This window comes from Electrona antarctica (genome assembly GCF_951216825.1).
Source record: "Electrona antarctica genome assembly, chromosome: 14".
NCBI classification, from domain to species: domain Eukaryota; kingdom Metazoa; phylum Chordata; class Actinopteri; order Myctophiformes; family Myctophidae; genus Electrona; species Electrona antarctica.
The window spans coordinates 42146840-42162314 of NC_136795.1; the positions used below are offsets into that span (position 1 = coordinate 42146840).

General features: G+C 43.0%; 1 protein-coding gene across 1 annotated transcript; it reads right to left on the reverse strand.

The window, feature by feature from the left end:
* Nucleotides 1–2087: 2087 nt before the first annotated feature.
* On the reverse strand, nt 2088–13454 carry LOC306937206 (5-hydroxytryptamine receptor 3B-like; the record flags this gene model as incomplete). The annotated part of the gene is made up of 8 exons (XM_079520872.1): nt 2088–2117; nt 7386–7468; nt 8783–8965; nt 9729–9875; nt 10241–10410; nt 11603–11686; nt 13146–13311; nt 13415–13454. The coding sequence occupies 8 exons, from the start codon at nt 13452–13454 to the stop codon at nt 2088–2090; spliced, it is 903 nt and encodes a 300-aa protein (XP_079376998.1).
* Between the last annotated feature and the right edge of the window lie 2021 nt (nt 13455–15475).

A 15475-nucleotide genomic window follows, 5' to 3' on the forward strand; every position in this document is an offset into this window, starting at 1 on the left:
TACACACACACACACACACACACACACACACACACACACACACACACACACACACACACACACACATACACAATATCAAAGGATTATGAAATGTGTAACTTCCATTGTTTGGAAATGATTCACTCACTGGCTTTACAATGGTGTACGCAGCACAATGCATATCAGGGAGATATAGCCTACATTTTCTGCAGGTCTATAACAAGTTAGACTGTGATGGAAGCGTATACGTGACTTTCTATCAATGCAATCAGTGGTGGACGAAGCATATGCTAAAGTAAAATGAAATACATTTCATTTAAATATCAATGCATTGTTTTATTGAAATTTTGGACGTTTGAACTTTGTGTAAAACATTTTCAGATATTGAAAATCTAAAAATAATCCTTTCCTAAAACATATCCTTTTTACACCATCATGAGCAAAGCTAACATTTGTAATCAGTGTAGGACTGCTGAATTTGAAGTCTTTGGGACATACTGTAGTGTACAGTATATGTTCATGGAGGCATATTTACACCAACGTCCCATTGGCCCTTTAGGGTCCACATTCAAGTGCTTGGTAAAAGGCCTGCGCAGCTGGAGGCATATAGGGAAGCATGCTCATGATATCTTGGTGCTTCTCCTTCTTCACTGGCAGAGGAAACTTGTACGCTCTGGGGTAGATTCTACTGAATGAGGGAGCTGGAGGAGGTTGCCCTTTGCGAGGCTTTGTGACGAGCCACGGCCTCCAAGCTTCGTACAGGCTGTGGGTCTGCTTGGTGTGGAGATTCCATGGGTCTGTGTGGAATCGTAAAATATAGTCCATAGCCAATAATGCAATATTCTGTCAATAATATTAGACTACACTTTGGTCTCTGTGCGAATTTGATGCAGGTTGAGTGGAGCCACAATGTCTACAGTCAGAATAGTTTGGGTCTGAGAGCAAACACCTCAGAGGTTCTCATGAAGTACCCTGGGGCTAATCCTTTTGTTCTATACTGCTTGGTCACAGGTGTGAATCAAAACACACAGGGGGACAGCCATTTGTTGTCTCTCTGCCATCTGTTGATCTGTATGTTAATTCAACTCTGTCTATGCAAAAGTATATCATGTCATGTTGTCAATGTGAAAAGTTAATCAGTGTTAGCTGGCTGGCCACCATGGTCAGTCTGCTGGGAGCTCCCGTGGGCCGACCAAGGCCTACGGGGAAGCTATGCTATTTTTGTCATTCTGGACTCTGTCTTTGATTGAATAAATGGTCAACATGGATCTTCAATTCATCTCTCTGCCTGTGTTTCTCCGATCCGATCTGATGCTTTTTGGCGAGGTTTTTCACTACTCTACAAGTTTGCTTTAGCCTAGTTCATCTCTCTAGAGTTTACTACGGTTTAGTGAGTTTTAGGTGTGAAAATACACCACATAGATGTTGCCCTGAAACCCGGTGTCTTTGGTGCATCCAGTGCCAGGCAGAAGAGGGCCGGCGGGGACTTTTTGACAATTTCAGTCTAATTTTGGCGGTTGGAGGTTTGTTTGATTTTTCGGCGAAACGGCGTTCGTCTACAGCGGGAGGAAGTGGTCTTCTCTTCGGCGACGATGGGGACGATGGCGCAAGCGGTGCGCTCCGGAGCTCCGATGTGTACGGCGACCTGGACTCGGCGACGGACGGGAGTGCAGCAGGCCTCTACAGCGCGTCGACGGGGACCCATGCTTCTCTTCACGTCTCGGCGGGGAGCAGCGAGTCTCCAGCCCGAGGGCTGCAATCGATCTGCACGGCCTTCACCAAGGAGCGGACCGAGGGGGTTCGTCACGGCGTGCGCCGAGGGGGGAGCGGAGGTGCGATCAGCGCATGTTTCGTTTCATCGGCGGGGGTGGTCACGGACGGACCACGGGTTCATTTCATTCTTCAGAGACAGCGGATCTGCGAGCTCGTTTTGCGGCGTTTCTTTGTTTCGACGAGGCCTGTAGCTACACGTGCGTTCATGTTTTTCTTTCCAGTCATTTATGTGATATTTCATATTCATGTAATGTCTGGAGGGGGGAGTATGGTGCTGTGTTGGATAGGACAATGGAAGCAGAGCGGCGACGGCGGGGCGAGTTCAACGGCAACTTTCATGCAGCCTGTTTGACCCGATCGCATGGCTGAACGGACACATGAGGTGAGACAATGACAATTGCGACATTATAGGAAGTTTATTAATAACGGATGGAGAGATTCAACAGTCTTTATCTGTATTCAAAAAGTGTGTCTAAATGTGAGTCTATTCAGCGTATATGTAGGCATACGTTGATGTTTGTGTGTTTTGTCGAATTTAAAATTAGTTAAGAAGTTGATTCAAGAAATAGAGTCTATGGGGTAATTTGGAGAATGTTTAAATAATTTTAGCTTTATTGAGATTAATTGATGCTCTGTGTCAGACGAACGAGATCCCGGTGCCACTCTCATACGCTTCAGTATAAAATCGTCTTAGAATTAGTAGAGCTGATTATTCTTTTCTCGTGTTAAATTTAGTTTACGATAATGTCAACTAGAGGCAGTTAGGGTGCCACGACGTGAAAGATTCTTTTGTTATTATTGAGAGAACTTTTGCCTTTAAACGTGAGGGAGTTAGCGTTCATCAAGTAGTTACTTGAAAAGTTAGGGTCAGGATAAGTAACGTAACCCGATAGTACCCTGGTTAAGTTGAACTGTGACTTGTTAGTCTGAAGCAGGAGGTGGCCTCTGGCTAGGATCGTATTGGCATCGGATCTTATTTTGCCCCACTCCCTTCCCCGCATCGCGCTTACCAAGCCTTTGAGGGAGAAGTTTCAAAATATGAATGAATTTATCAAACATGTCCGAAAAACTTATTTGATAATGAAGGTTATGGCTATGTTTTACTCTTAATATCATATTAAACTGGGTGTTTAGTTATTAAGATTGAAGGCCAATAATTATTCCAAAAAAAGTGGGAGTTTCAAAGTGGAACAAAGGGGTTAAGACGGAAAGTGTTGTGATTTTAATGTCAGTATATGTTTAAAGTTTCTATCATTGATCATGTGGTTATGTGAAATTCGTTTTAAAAAAGTGATTTGAAGTTACAGACGGGTATTGTGAATGTCGTGATGTGTCGAAAAGTGATGCTAGGTGTACATTGATGAAATTGTAAGGATGTAGGAGAAGAATCATTTAGAAGAACGTGAACATGTAATTTGAACCAGTTGTAATCATTTTGGGAACTTTGTGTAATGTTGTCATTTGTTGTTGTTTTTCCTGATGTGTGTTATAGGCTGTGATGGAGTCAAAGGGGGGTGTACTACAGTTGAATATGGACTATATGTATTTTTCTGTATGCCAATCTTGTGATTGTCATAAGGGGGGAGTGTGGAATCGTAAAATATAGTCCATAGCCAATAATGCAATATTCTGTCAATAATATTAGACTACACTTTGGTCTCTGTGCGAATTTGATGCAGGTTGAGTGGAGCCACAATGTCTACAGTCAGAATAGTTTGGGTCTGAGAGCAAACACCTCAGAGGTTTTTGGCGAGGTTTTTCACTACTCTACAAGTTTGCTTTAGCCTAGTTCATCTCTCTAGAGTTTACTACGGTTTAGTGAGTTTTAGGTGTGAAAATACACCACATCTGCAGCTGGAATTGCAAAACACAACACAAAAATATATATATGTTATTAATTCCTATTGTGACAAGAGATTATTTCATTCAGTGCTTCTATGACAGGAGGTATTTTAACCCATTTAGACCTGAAGACGATTCTACAAAAGGCTTCTACATCCGGACAGTTTTCTGAAATATCTATGTTTCTATGTCAGTGGTTCTCAAACTATTTCATGTCAAGGACCCCCAAAAATATATGTATTTGGCCGCTGACCCCCATCTCAAAATATGCTGTTCCAGAGACACCCCAGAAGCAAAGATTTGAGTTAAAAGAATATATAATTTTTCAAAAATAGCAGATCTACAAGCTCGTAGCGCGGCATCTAGTGCCGCGCTACGAGCTTGTAGATCTGCTATTTTTCAATAGCTAAAGTATAACCCTTAAAACACCAAAAGGGGTTCCTGTCCAGAATGGGTTAAAGGGATAGTTCAGATTTTTTTAACTTAAGTTTTATGAAATACTTTCCATTAATATAGTGGTTGCAACTGTATTAATTGATTGCCCGAGTCCTGTGGTGGGAGTTCTGCTCTGTTTTTGGTGAAATATCAAGTAGTTCCGGTCATTTTGTGGGGGGCACTGGGGGCCACGCAGTAAAAGTAAATTAATCCACAAAACTAACTAATTTGTCTTGTTGACCTATTTCTAAAATATTAGTGCAACTTCCGTTCTTTTTTTACCCCTCTATCACACAGAACTATGTTTTTTGTGTCCATATCACTACGCCCAAAAAATAGTTCCATGTGATAGAGGGGTCAAAGTTGAACGAAAGTCACGCTAATATTTTAGAAATAGGTCAACAATACAAATTACGTTCGTTTTGTGGATTCATTTACTTTTACTGCGTGGCCCCAGTGCCCCCCACAAAATGACCGGAACTACTTAATATTGACCAAAACCAGAGCAGAACTCCCACCACGGGACTCGGGCAATCAATTAATACAGTTGCAACCACTGTATTAATGGCAAGTATTTCATACAACTTAAGTTAAAAAAATCTGAACTATCCCTTTAAGGTCATAGTAGGATTGTGAATAATACCTGTTACTTTAAACCACATTTGTGATGTGATTAGCAGGCCAGCTGGCTTCTTGAGCACGGCATCAGGGATAAGTCTGAAGTCTTCACTATTCATCTGCAAGACTCTAAAAGGACTCTGCATCCTTGACTGCAAGATCATCTCTGTAGATGATAAGCCTTCGTTCCTTAGGTTTTACCAGGGGAGTGAAGGAAGACTGCACCCATTTCTGCAGACAGCTTGCTACCTCAACAGAGCCTCGGTGGGCATTGGCAATCCCCTCATGCCAGAGACACATGGTTGGGCTATCTTCAGTTCCCATCTCATAAATATATAGATTATAATTTGCAAACTGACGTTGGTAATAAACATTGGAATGTGTCAGATTGGGCAGAAATACAACCCCTTGCATATCTACATACAACATGGCAGTCAGTGTTTGCTTTAGCCCATTCTTTATCAATCTCCAGCTGGGCGTAGGCCTTCTCTGCTTTCCGATGATGAAGTTCACTCTCATTAGAAATTGTATTTCTTTCTTCATCTGATGATGCTGCTGCTGCTTGGCAAAGTAGGAATCACACTTGGCACATGTGTCACTTCTTGGCTGGCCAAATCGCAGGTTCTGCTGTTTAAAGATGTCTCTGTACAACCAGAACTTTGCTCGGGACATTGGGTTATTTTCTTTATAGAGTCTGTACATACGCATAATATTAAGATCTGGGCTCAGATATTCTCTGTCTACAGTTCCCTTCATATGAGTGTAGTGGCTCAGTTCCCGTGGAAAAGAGAGGATATGTTCCTTTATACCCTCTGTCACTGCAGGTTGAATGCGATGTGGTCTGAAAATAAAGTAAAATTTAATTAAATAAAATGATCATGCTACCAGCTTAGAGTGCAGCTTCAATAGCCACAAGACTATAATAACAAACAAAAAAAAACACAAATCATGCAAATAAGATATACAAATCAAAAAATAGACATGCCATTCGACCTGAAATAATTTCCTGTTGAGGTGATGTGTGGCTACATGTGAACACTATGTTTATTCTTTCTACTGCACTGACCTACATGACCTGAGAACGATTCTACAAAATGTCTAAATCCTGACAGTTTTCTGAAAAACCCATGTTTCTATGTCAGTCGTTCTCAAACATTTTCATGTCAAGGACCCCCAAAAATATATGTATTTGGCCGCAGACCCCCATCTGAAAATATGTTGTTCCAGGGACTCTCCCAGAAGCAAAGATTTGAGTTAAAAACGTTCACTCTGAAAGAATATATTAAGATTTGTCCCACATTTTCACGATTTTTCTAAAATAGCAGGTCTACAAGCTCGAGCCGCACTACGAGCTTTTAGATCTGCTATTTTTCAACAGCTAAAGTATAACATAATCCTAAAACACCAAATGGGGTTCCCACCCAGAATGGGTTAACTAAAATGAAATTACCTATTGCTATGTTTTCCTCTTAAATCCTCAAGAGGAGAACTGGACAGGCCTGGCCTGGCTGCTTGTCCTTGATTCTCTTGTCCTTCTCCCTGCTCTGGGGAGGCTGGAATCTTAGCCTGAGAGCCTAATTTTTCCTGAATCACCTGTACAAAATATAGAGAATAAATCTGAGCTCACCTGTATTTGGAAAATGTCTACATAATTGTATTGGCACATGCGAAAATGCATAATGAGACAAACCTGAATGCGACTGTTGGTGATCTGATACACAGACGTGAATGTTCATTTACAGACATTCAGTCTCTCCCCTCTCTGCTGCAGATGGTATTTGAAAGTGAAAGATCTTTTGGACTCTGTCACATCGGGGTTCCGGATTCGTTTACGTTTCACCTTGTGCTGAAATAAACAAATACACACACAAATAGTATAAACAGGATATATATATACACATATAGGATTCTGACATTATAGATCAGCTATTTTCACTACTTTTGACAAAGTTTAAAAGTCATAATGTGGTGCAGAAACACACCACAGTGGTGCGGTGGTGTAATGTTTAGCTCTAGAATATAGATAAACGCCACCACACTGCTGTAGTGTGTTTCTATGGAGTATAGCTATAAACACCACCACCACACTACTGTAGTGTGTTTCTATGGATTATAGCTATAAACACCACCTCCACACTACTGTGTGTTTCTATGGAGTATAGCTATAAACACCACCTCCACACTACTGTAGTGTGTTTTGGTAGAATTTCTGACATCTGGGTCCTTCACCTTTAACCCCCAGAGAGGTGCAAAATTCACACGCGTTCGTTTACATGATTATTCCCATAAATGACCCAAAACTTCAGGAATGACACACAGAGAGATTTACAATTTCAGTCAATTAGTTTTATGCCCTACTTCTAGTTACATTTATGCTTGAGCCTAATCATAATATATGAATCCTATACAATCATACTATAACGAACAGAGACAGATGTTACCAACATTGATTACCGCAGAGCTCATAATGAATTATCAGCTCCGGACTCATCATCATAGACACGATGAGTCAAGTTTACAACAATAGCCAGAGATATTTATCTCTCTGCAAGTCTGCAGTGATGTTTCATTGTCCAATCAAAAGTTTTCTTCAGATGGTCTGATCCATCATCCGTCATCCTCCTTTGCGTGTTCACTTTTCCTCGGGACTCTGCTCCCAATGCACCATCTCATCTCTCATCTCATAAGTAGAAGAGTTGGATAAGGAAGTAGGAAGTGGTATTCAGTTGTAGGCTAACCTGTGCAGTGATGGGAAGCAGCTCACATGTCCTGTCACCACCAGTCACATCACAGTACGCAGGAAGCACTCCTCTTCTTCCATCTAAAATGACACGTTGGCACATGTGTCGTATATTACAGAGCCACATTACGATGAAATATCCATATAATGTTGTATAATGTCATATGTTGTTGTGCTCAACAAACCTTCACTGACTGAGTTTCTGCATGTGAGATCTGAGTCTGATATTGGTTGGTCTAGTGCCACATTCCAAGAAGGGCCTATGTGATCAGTTGAAAAGGTCTGCTATGAAATTGTAAAGGCTATTGAATTGAACCGTGGATACCATTGTGTTAATAATCTATAGAAGTGACCATCTACTTAGTATGCGGTGGTCTAGCAGACATTTGGGGACGCACATGCACGTGCGTACACACATACAAGGGCTTTGGGGTGCACACCCTACATGCACTATTTGGGAGAATTATAAAGAGGGTCTCAAATGTGCGGAGATCCAGAATCCAAGGAGAATCCACAGAATCCAGTCAGAGAGGTCAGTCGAGAATCCAGTCAGTCAGAGTGAGATCTATAGCCAGGTTCCAGATGAGATCGGGGACTGCTACGATGGGACTGCTCTAGGATGGCTCTGGAGTTGACTGATCATGAATTTGGTAACTAAGCTTTGTCCTTAATAAAATGATACAGAAATAAGGACATGCCTGGCCTCTCCAATCATTTATGCAACAGGGTAAAAAGTGCTTCCTGGACACTCAATATACGACAAATAATGGCAATACACTACACATGGATGAAAGCTAAACAATTTGTTTCATATCATTTGGTCCTGTCAGCACAGGTTTACAGGCAGCAACTGTTTAGCTAAGCTTCTGTGCATTGCGAGCCATTCCACACATTTCACATTGGCTGTGTCTTCTGTGCATGCCCTTGTCACTTTACCAGTTTACCTGTGTTTCTCCCAGTTTATCCACCAGGGGACACCAACTTTCAAGTTTTATATAGTTGTTGCTCTACTAGTCACAGATTCTGAGCTGTGCTACCGAATCTGCCAGCAGGGCCATTCAAAATGTGTATACATTGTTGATAGTGGGAATGAAAACACAGGAACACCACAGGAAGTGGAGGGCTGATGGCGGGCCAAACGGGCAACCTCCTGCTATACACATTCTATTGAGGCAAATTCAAATGAAACAAACAGCAGAGCGTGCTGTTTTTCCTTTATTTTGCTGATGGGTTCACAGATTGGTGGTCAGTTGCTGGTTTGTCATTGTCTGTCGTTTCTATACTAAACTAAACTCCAGTGTAAGTTTGTATGAATTGTATAATTAATAATAATTAATTAATAATAATATAATATATTAATAATAATAATAATATTTCAGGTATGTTCCTCCTCACCTCTGTCACAGCTGAGGACGGTGGCCTTGTCCTGTTTGTCCTGCCAGTCCACCTTCAGGCTGTGGTCCTCGTCTGTCCCCGTCTCCTGCATGGGGACAGTGTCCTTCTCCATCAGGTACGTCACCAGAACCGTCTCCAACAGACTCAGCAGCATCAGAGCAAATATCACGATGCAGTAGGTGGCTGTGAAGATGAAAACACTTTACTATGTGTAGTAGATCATGATACAATAGGTCACTGTGAAGTTAATGAGATTAATTAAATACCACAAATGTTGTTGTTTGGGGCAATAGCATACATTATACAACCAAGCAGGAGAAGGGCGCACACCAAAATTGAGGAGGTGCTGAAGGCCTAAGGCACTGAACAATGAAAAATAAGAAAAAGGCTGCACACTCGTAGCCACGATGCCATAAGTTTATTATACAGAAACCAACGTTTTGACCGGTGAGGTCTTCTTCATTCCCTGAAGAAGACCTCACCGGTCGAAACGTTGGTTTATGTATAATACACTTGTTTTGAAAATGCCGCAAATTGCATTGCAGTGAACAAGCGAAGATCACAACTTCCCCCGTTTGTGGGCGGAGTCACAGTTTGAGGCGCTGTTTACGCGCTGTGGTGTCGGTGTATGGTACTACATCAAATACATACAAATTAGTGATCAAGAATCAAAAGGAAGACAATAACCAGTAGCATCTGTCTAACAGTGGAACATCAGTACAGTAAAGCTATATGAGTATACTATACACTATACTAGAGTGCTACGTCTACATAAATGCTATCTAAATTACATAGCCTTTGCATAAGCCTGTAAGGTTGTTGAGGAAATAAGTCCTACAGGCTATAAGACGGGGCCTGAAATGGTGAGTTTTCAGACTACGGGTTCCTATGTCTCCTCAGCTCAGCTCAGTATGTACACTATATGTACATACAGTGTATATTATGCGTTCCATGACTCTTCTGTCGTAGGGCAGCGTGTCGCTGGTCACGGACAGCTGGAGGAAGTCCCACTCCCCCTGGCGCTGCATCACCTGGCGAGAGAACTGGGTGGCCCGGGACGAGTTGGAGAACGGGACGAGACGCATCTCGTCAACTGAGGGACGTTGCGACAGACAGACAAAGAGCATAGAGGCAAAGAGGATGTCACTTGAAGAGACAACATTTACAGTTAACAACCATAGCTAACTGCTACTAGTGGTGGTTCTCAACGCGGGGTCCAGGGACTCTTGGGGCGAGCTCCAAAAGTGGTATTTGACATGTGCCACTCAAAATATGGCATAATATCGTTTTTCAAAGTGTGGCATGCCAAATTTATGGCACTTTGTCCTAAATTGACCGTTAACAGGTCTGTACCTCTGACAGTATACCAATGGAACCAAATGGACCCTATACACCACAGTTTTCTGTCATACACCACAGTGAATGGCAGAGCTCCTACACGGCGATGTTCCAGCTCACCACAGTGAATGGCGGAGCCCACGGTGATGTTGCAGCTCTGCGTGTCGAAGGGGAACTTGTGGACGTCCATCTTGCAGGTGCTGACCACGCGCAGGTCGTCCTCCATGGTGACCGCCCCGTCGTGAGACACGTACACATAGGGGCTGTGCGGAGCTGCGTCTTTCTCTGTCCCGCACGCACGCACGCACGCACGCACGCACGCACGCACGCACGCACGCACGCACGCACGCACGCACGCACGCACGCACGCACGCACGCACGCACGCACGCACGCACGCACGCACGCACGCACGCACGCACGCACGCACGCACGCACGCACACACACACACACACACACACACACACACACACACACACACACACACACACACACACACACACACACACACACACACACACACACACACACACACACACACACACACACACACACACACACACACACACACACACACACACACACAATACCATACTTGTGAGGACATCAGCATTTCGGATCATGGCAATTTTTATTTTACCATTTGCCATTTTTTTACCCTGATGATAAAGGCAAAACTATGCATCATGCTGTGTCACATCGTGAGCTTGTAGATCGGCTATCCGAGCTTTCCAACGACCTACCTTTTAAAACAATATATATTTATAGCTATCTTTATTGGCGTGGACAGCTTTTAATAACTTTCAATCCTATTTGGGCATGTTTTACATTTTCAAACATAGGCCTAGTGAAAGCAGCCTTGTGAGCTTGTAGATCAGCTATTTTCAGTTTTCGAATAGGGCTTATGTGGTTAAGTAATGAACATTGCTGTTCGTCTACTGAGTAAAGACAGGATGTGCTGATTTGAGCAAATGTTCGCTTATTAGATTATAGTCATTGTCAGGTCGCCGTTCTGGCACTGAACCTGTTAATGATACATGAGTGATGTCATTCCCCCTTTTCTGTATCTCAACTGTCTAATGGTCTTAGACATGAACAATATGTTTAATGTGCCACATTACAAAACATTAATAAAACAGCAATGCAAGAAATACATTCACTCATGGTTACTTGGAGGGTTCCAAATGGGCCCTTATGGGTGTCTAACTCTGAGAATGATCCTTAAGGGTCCATTTGGTTCCATGTGTACAATCTCAGAGTTGTGGCTGTCCTTATTAAAACGTTTAAGAACCACTGTGCCACACTAAATGTAGCAGCGCCAGAGCCTTAAGACCTGTAAAGGAAGTAAGGAAGATCAAGACCAATTTATGTGACTTCACTATAGTTTCATTTGAGTCCCAAATGCATGCGTATATGTGCGTTCTAGCGTGTGTGTGCATACGTGCATGCTAGCGCGTGCGTGCAGCTGTGTGTGTTTTCTTACATCTCGTAGATGAACAGGTCTGGCCTCCACAGCATGTCTATAGGTACAGAGACCTGGGTGATTCCACAGAACGTTGTTCCACGTCTACACAGTGAAAGCAAGACATCATTCAGAAGCCAGCCAAATAATACACAAAAGAAGGAGAGGAAGAAAAGGTTCAGACGACAAAGACATGCACGACGAGACACACCCATAATGTCAAAATGTGGGCCGCTGACATTGTGAACACACTGGAGGTAGAGAGGATCAGATCTAGGTCAGACTGATATGATTTAATTGGGCATGGCAGCATTTTATTCAGCACTTGAAAGATTCTAAGAAAAACAAAGTATCAATCCTCATTGTTGCGCTGTGACTCCACCTTAGCCCGGAGCACTTACTTACTTGCCATAGAACTTGCCCTAGCCATGACAACCTTCCAGTCTTATGCAAAGGCTAAAATGTAATTTTGGCAAATTTGTCAATTGTATTTGGATCTCCACACGAAAAAAAGTGCTATACATTTCTACTCCGGTTGCGAGTGCATGGGAGGACAGTTTCGCCAAATTGCCTGAAAGCTCGCCTCTCATTGAAATTGAATTTTGATCTGCATTCATGCAGCTAGGATAGAAAAGGACTTAAATCAGGCTTCACGTTGCTGGCTGTACAATATTATACGGTGTGTGCAGGTTCCACTAATGAAGCCCGGTGAATTAATATCGATGTGTTGGGAAAACTCACCATTACTGCCCAGATGAAAGGAATGAAGGTTTGTGTTTGTGTCAATCTGTCAAACACAAACACACATGCAGGTGAGAACACAAAACATCAACATAACACACCCACTCCAACATAACACATACACTTGAATCACCATTGCACGCACGCACGCACGCACGCACGCACGCACGCACGCACGCACGCACGCACGCACGCACACACACACACACACACACACACACACACACACACACACACACACTTTATGTAACGTTATGGCAATACAGATCAACAGATGACACACGCACGCACATGTTGGTATTATGATACTTGTGAGGACAATTTTGTGGATGTCATTATTGCTGTTTACGTTTATTTTGGGTGAAATTTTGAACCCTAACGCGGACGCCTGAGTTGTGCTTGTACTTGACGTGTGGAGTTGTCGGACAATTAAAATAGCAAATCTACAATAATCGTGTCACACTTTGACACGCTGCAGGGAGCTTGTAGATCAACTATATTCGGTGCGTGACACCGGCACACAACTATGTAGGCCTATACATCAAGATATGACTCCAACACAAACAGCTGAACGGTCTGAATCTTTTCCTAATTGTAAGTTGTACTGTAAGTTGTACTCTAAAACAACCATTCATCTTGTGTGGACCAGGAAAATCCACCTCACACTGTATATCTTATTATACTATACTTGTGTGGCCATTTGGCTCTCACAAGTAGCAATACAAGTACACAAACACACACACACACACACACACACACACACACACACACACACACACACACACACACACACACACACACACACACACACACACACACACACAGACACATGCCTGAAATGGCATAGAGGAAGATATCCAGGTTGACCACAGTCAGATGTGTGTGGTCCAACACGGGCCGCGTCGACGTGTACAACTCGTTGAGTCTGGTGAAGTTCAGATGGTCCAGAACCTGCTGGTAACTGCACACCTTCTGACAGGAGGCTGTGTCTGGAGGGAACATATGTTTACATGATCCTTTATGTATGTTACACACACACACACACACACACACACACACACACACACACACACACACACACACAAACCTTACCTGTGACCACGAGCAGGAAAAGCAAGACGACGTGCATCATAGCTGCGCCTGCAGTAGGCCTATATGTGTGCACGTATGGCACGGTATAGTACGGCACTGTATACGTTGTTGCGTGCAGTCAGAGCAGAGCAGTGCATGTGTATGTGTCTCCCCTCTCCTGTCTCTCGTCTGCGCTGAGAAAGACCTTGAGTCTATATATCCAAACTGTTGTCAGTATCACCAGACCTGCACAACTGAGCCTCTTGATTGAGTGGGGGGGGGGGGGGGGAGTAACTAAGTACATTTACTTTTAAGTACAATTTTGAGGTGCTTCGATACTTAACTTTACATGGGTGTATTTCATATTTTCAATGCTCGATCCTTCTACTACACTACATGCGGCAGAGTTTGCACATTTTACTCCCCTACAATTATTAGAAAATCCAATTTGATTTAGATTGATATATGATATTTGATATATATTGAAAACATCACCACGTAAGCCCTATTTTATACTCGTCATATCGTGTGACGTGTCGTGTTGTGAGTTTACCAATCTGATATATTTTAAGAATATTGACACATTTTGGGGACATTCTGCCTTTAGTATAGGCTACCAAGTATATTTTATTTCATACAGTTTTGATTTTACTCAAGTAATAGTTTGAATACAGGAGTATTGCTACTTTTACTTAATAAAAGCAGAGTACTTCTTCCACCTCTGGTGGCCTGGAGAAAACGTATTAAGCGTTGTTTTTGATGTGCTAATGTGGGACAGGTGCTTGGCTGAAAGGGACAAACGTCCCACGCAGATCCACATCCCAGCTGCTCTGATCGGGTTACAGAGAAGAGACGAGGAGGCGGCAGCGCTTCTCCAACATGTTCATGTCAAGAACCCCCAAATTGTGTTTTTTTTGGCCACGGACCCCAACTGAATAGACTGTGTGCAAAGGACCCCCATTAGGGAAGATTTAGGTTTACAAAATGATTCACATATTTTTCAGATTTTCAAGATTCTTCGAAATGTGTCGAAATAAGCTTACAAAATAAAAATAAGCTTACAAGTTACAAGTACAACGCATGGCATCACAGCCTGTTGTGAGCTTGTAGATTGTCCATATTTTCGAATGGCGGAAGTATAACATCATCTCTCCCTCAAGGAACAATGGTGGTCCCCAGATCCCCCTTTGAGAACCTCTAGTTAAAACTCCTTGGACTCCAGGGGGCTGTAGATGCTTTAGGTAGCAGGTGTGCCAGCCGAATTTGTAACATGAGTGAAGAAGGGGTGGTCTTGTTGTTTTTCTGGAAGTGAAACTAATCGAGCCCCCCGGCTCTGTGGATGCAACGAGGCCTACTAGCGATGCGATCAGTGTTTTCATAGCGGGAGGTTGGAGTAATGATTTTTTACACGCCGATCATGCCTATTTCATCTCATTTTGAGCCATAATGTCCATGAAGACGGCGTGCGTGCATGCACATGGGGACGCTAGAAAATGGTAAATGGTGCATTTTTATAGCGCCTTTATCCAAGGGGCTTTACATAGATTGTGCATTACATTCACCCATTCACACACACATTCATACACCGATTGCAGCGGAAGCCATGCAAGGTACCAACCAGCACATCGGGAGCAATTAAGTTTAGTGTCTTGCCCAAGGACACTTCGACATGTAGACAGGAGGAGCCGGGATTCGAACCGCCAACCATGGATGATTGGACGACCTGCTCTACCTCTTGAGCCACAGTCGCCCCACCGCTAGCTGTGGCTATAGCTAAAAATCTCTTTCTCTCGGGGGTGGCGACCTGAAAAAAGGCTAGATTAACCTCGTTATCTCAGGCGTGGCTTCTAAAATAAATAAATAAATAAAATATATGCCGTGCAATTCAACACGACCATGGCTGTAAGGGTGGATGTGATTGGTTTATAAGGCTGGGTAACGGTGGTTATGATTGGTTTATAGGCTGAGTGACGGTGGCATCAGTGGTTATGATTGGTTTATTAGGCTGAGTGACAGATACGCTGTGCGATTCAAGGTGACCGCGGCTGGACAGGGGGCAAGGATTTGTTTGTCCATAAAGAG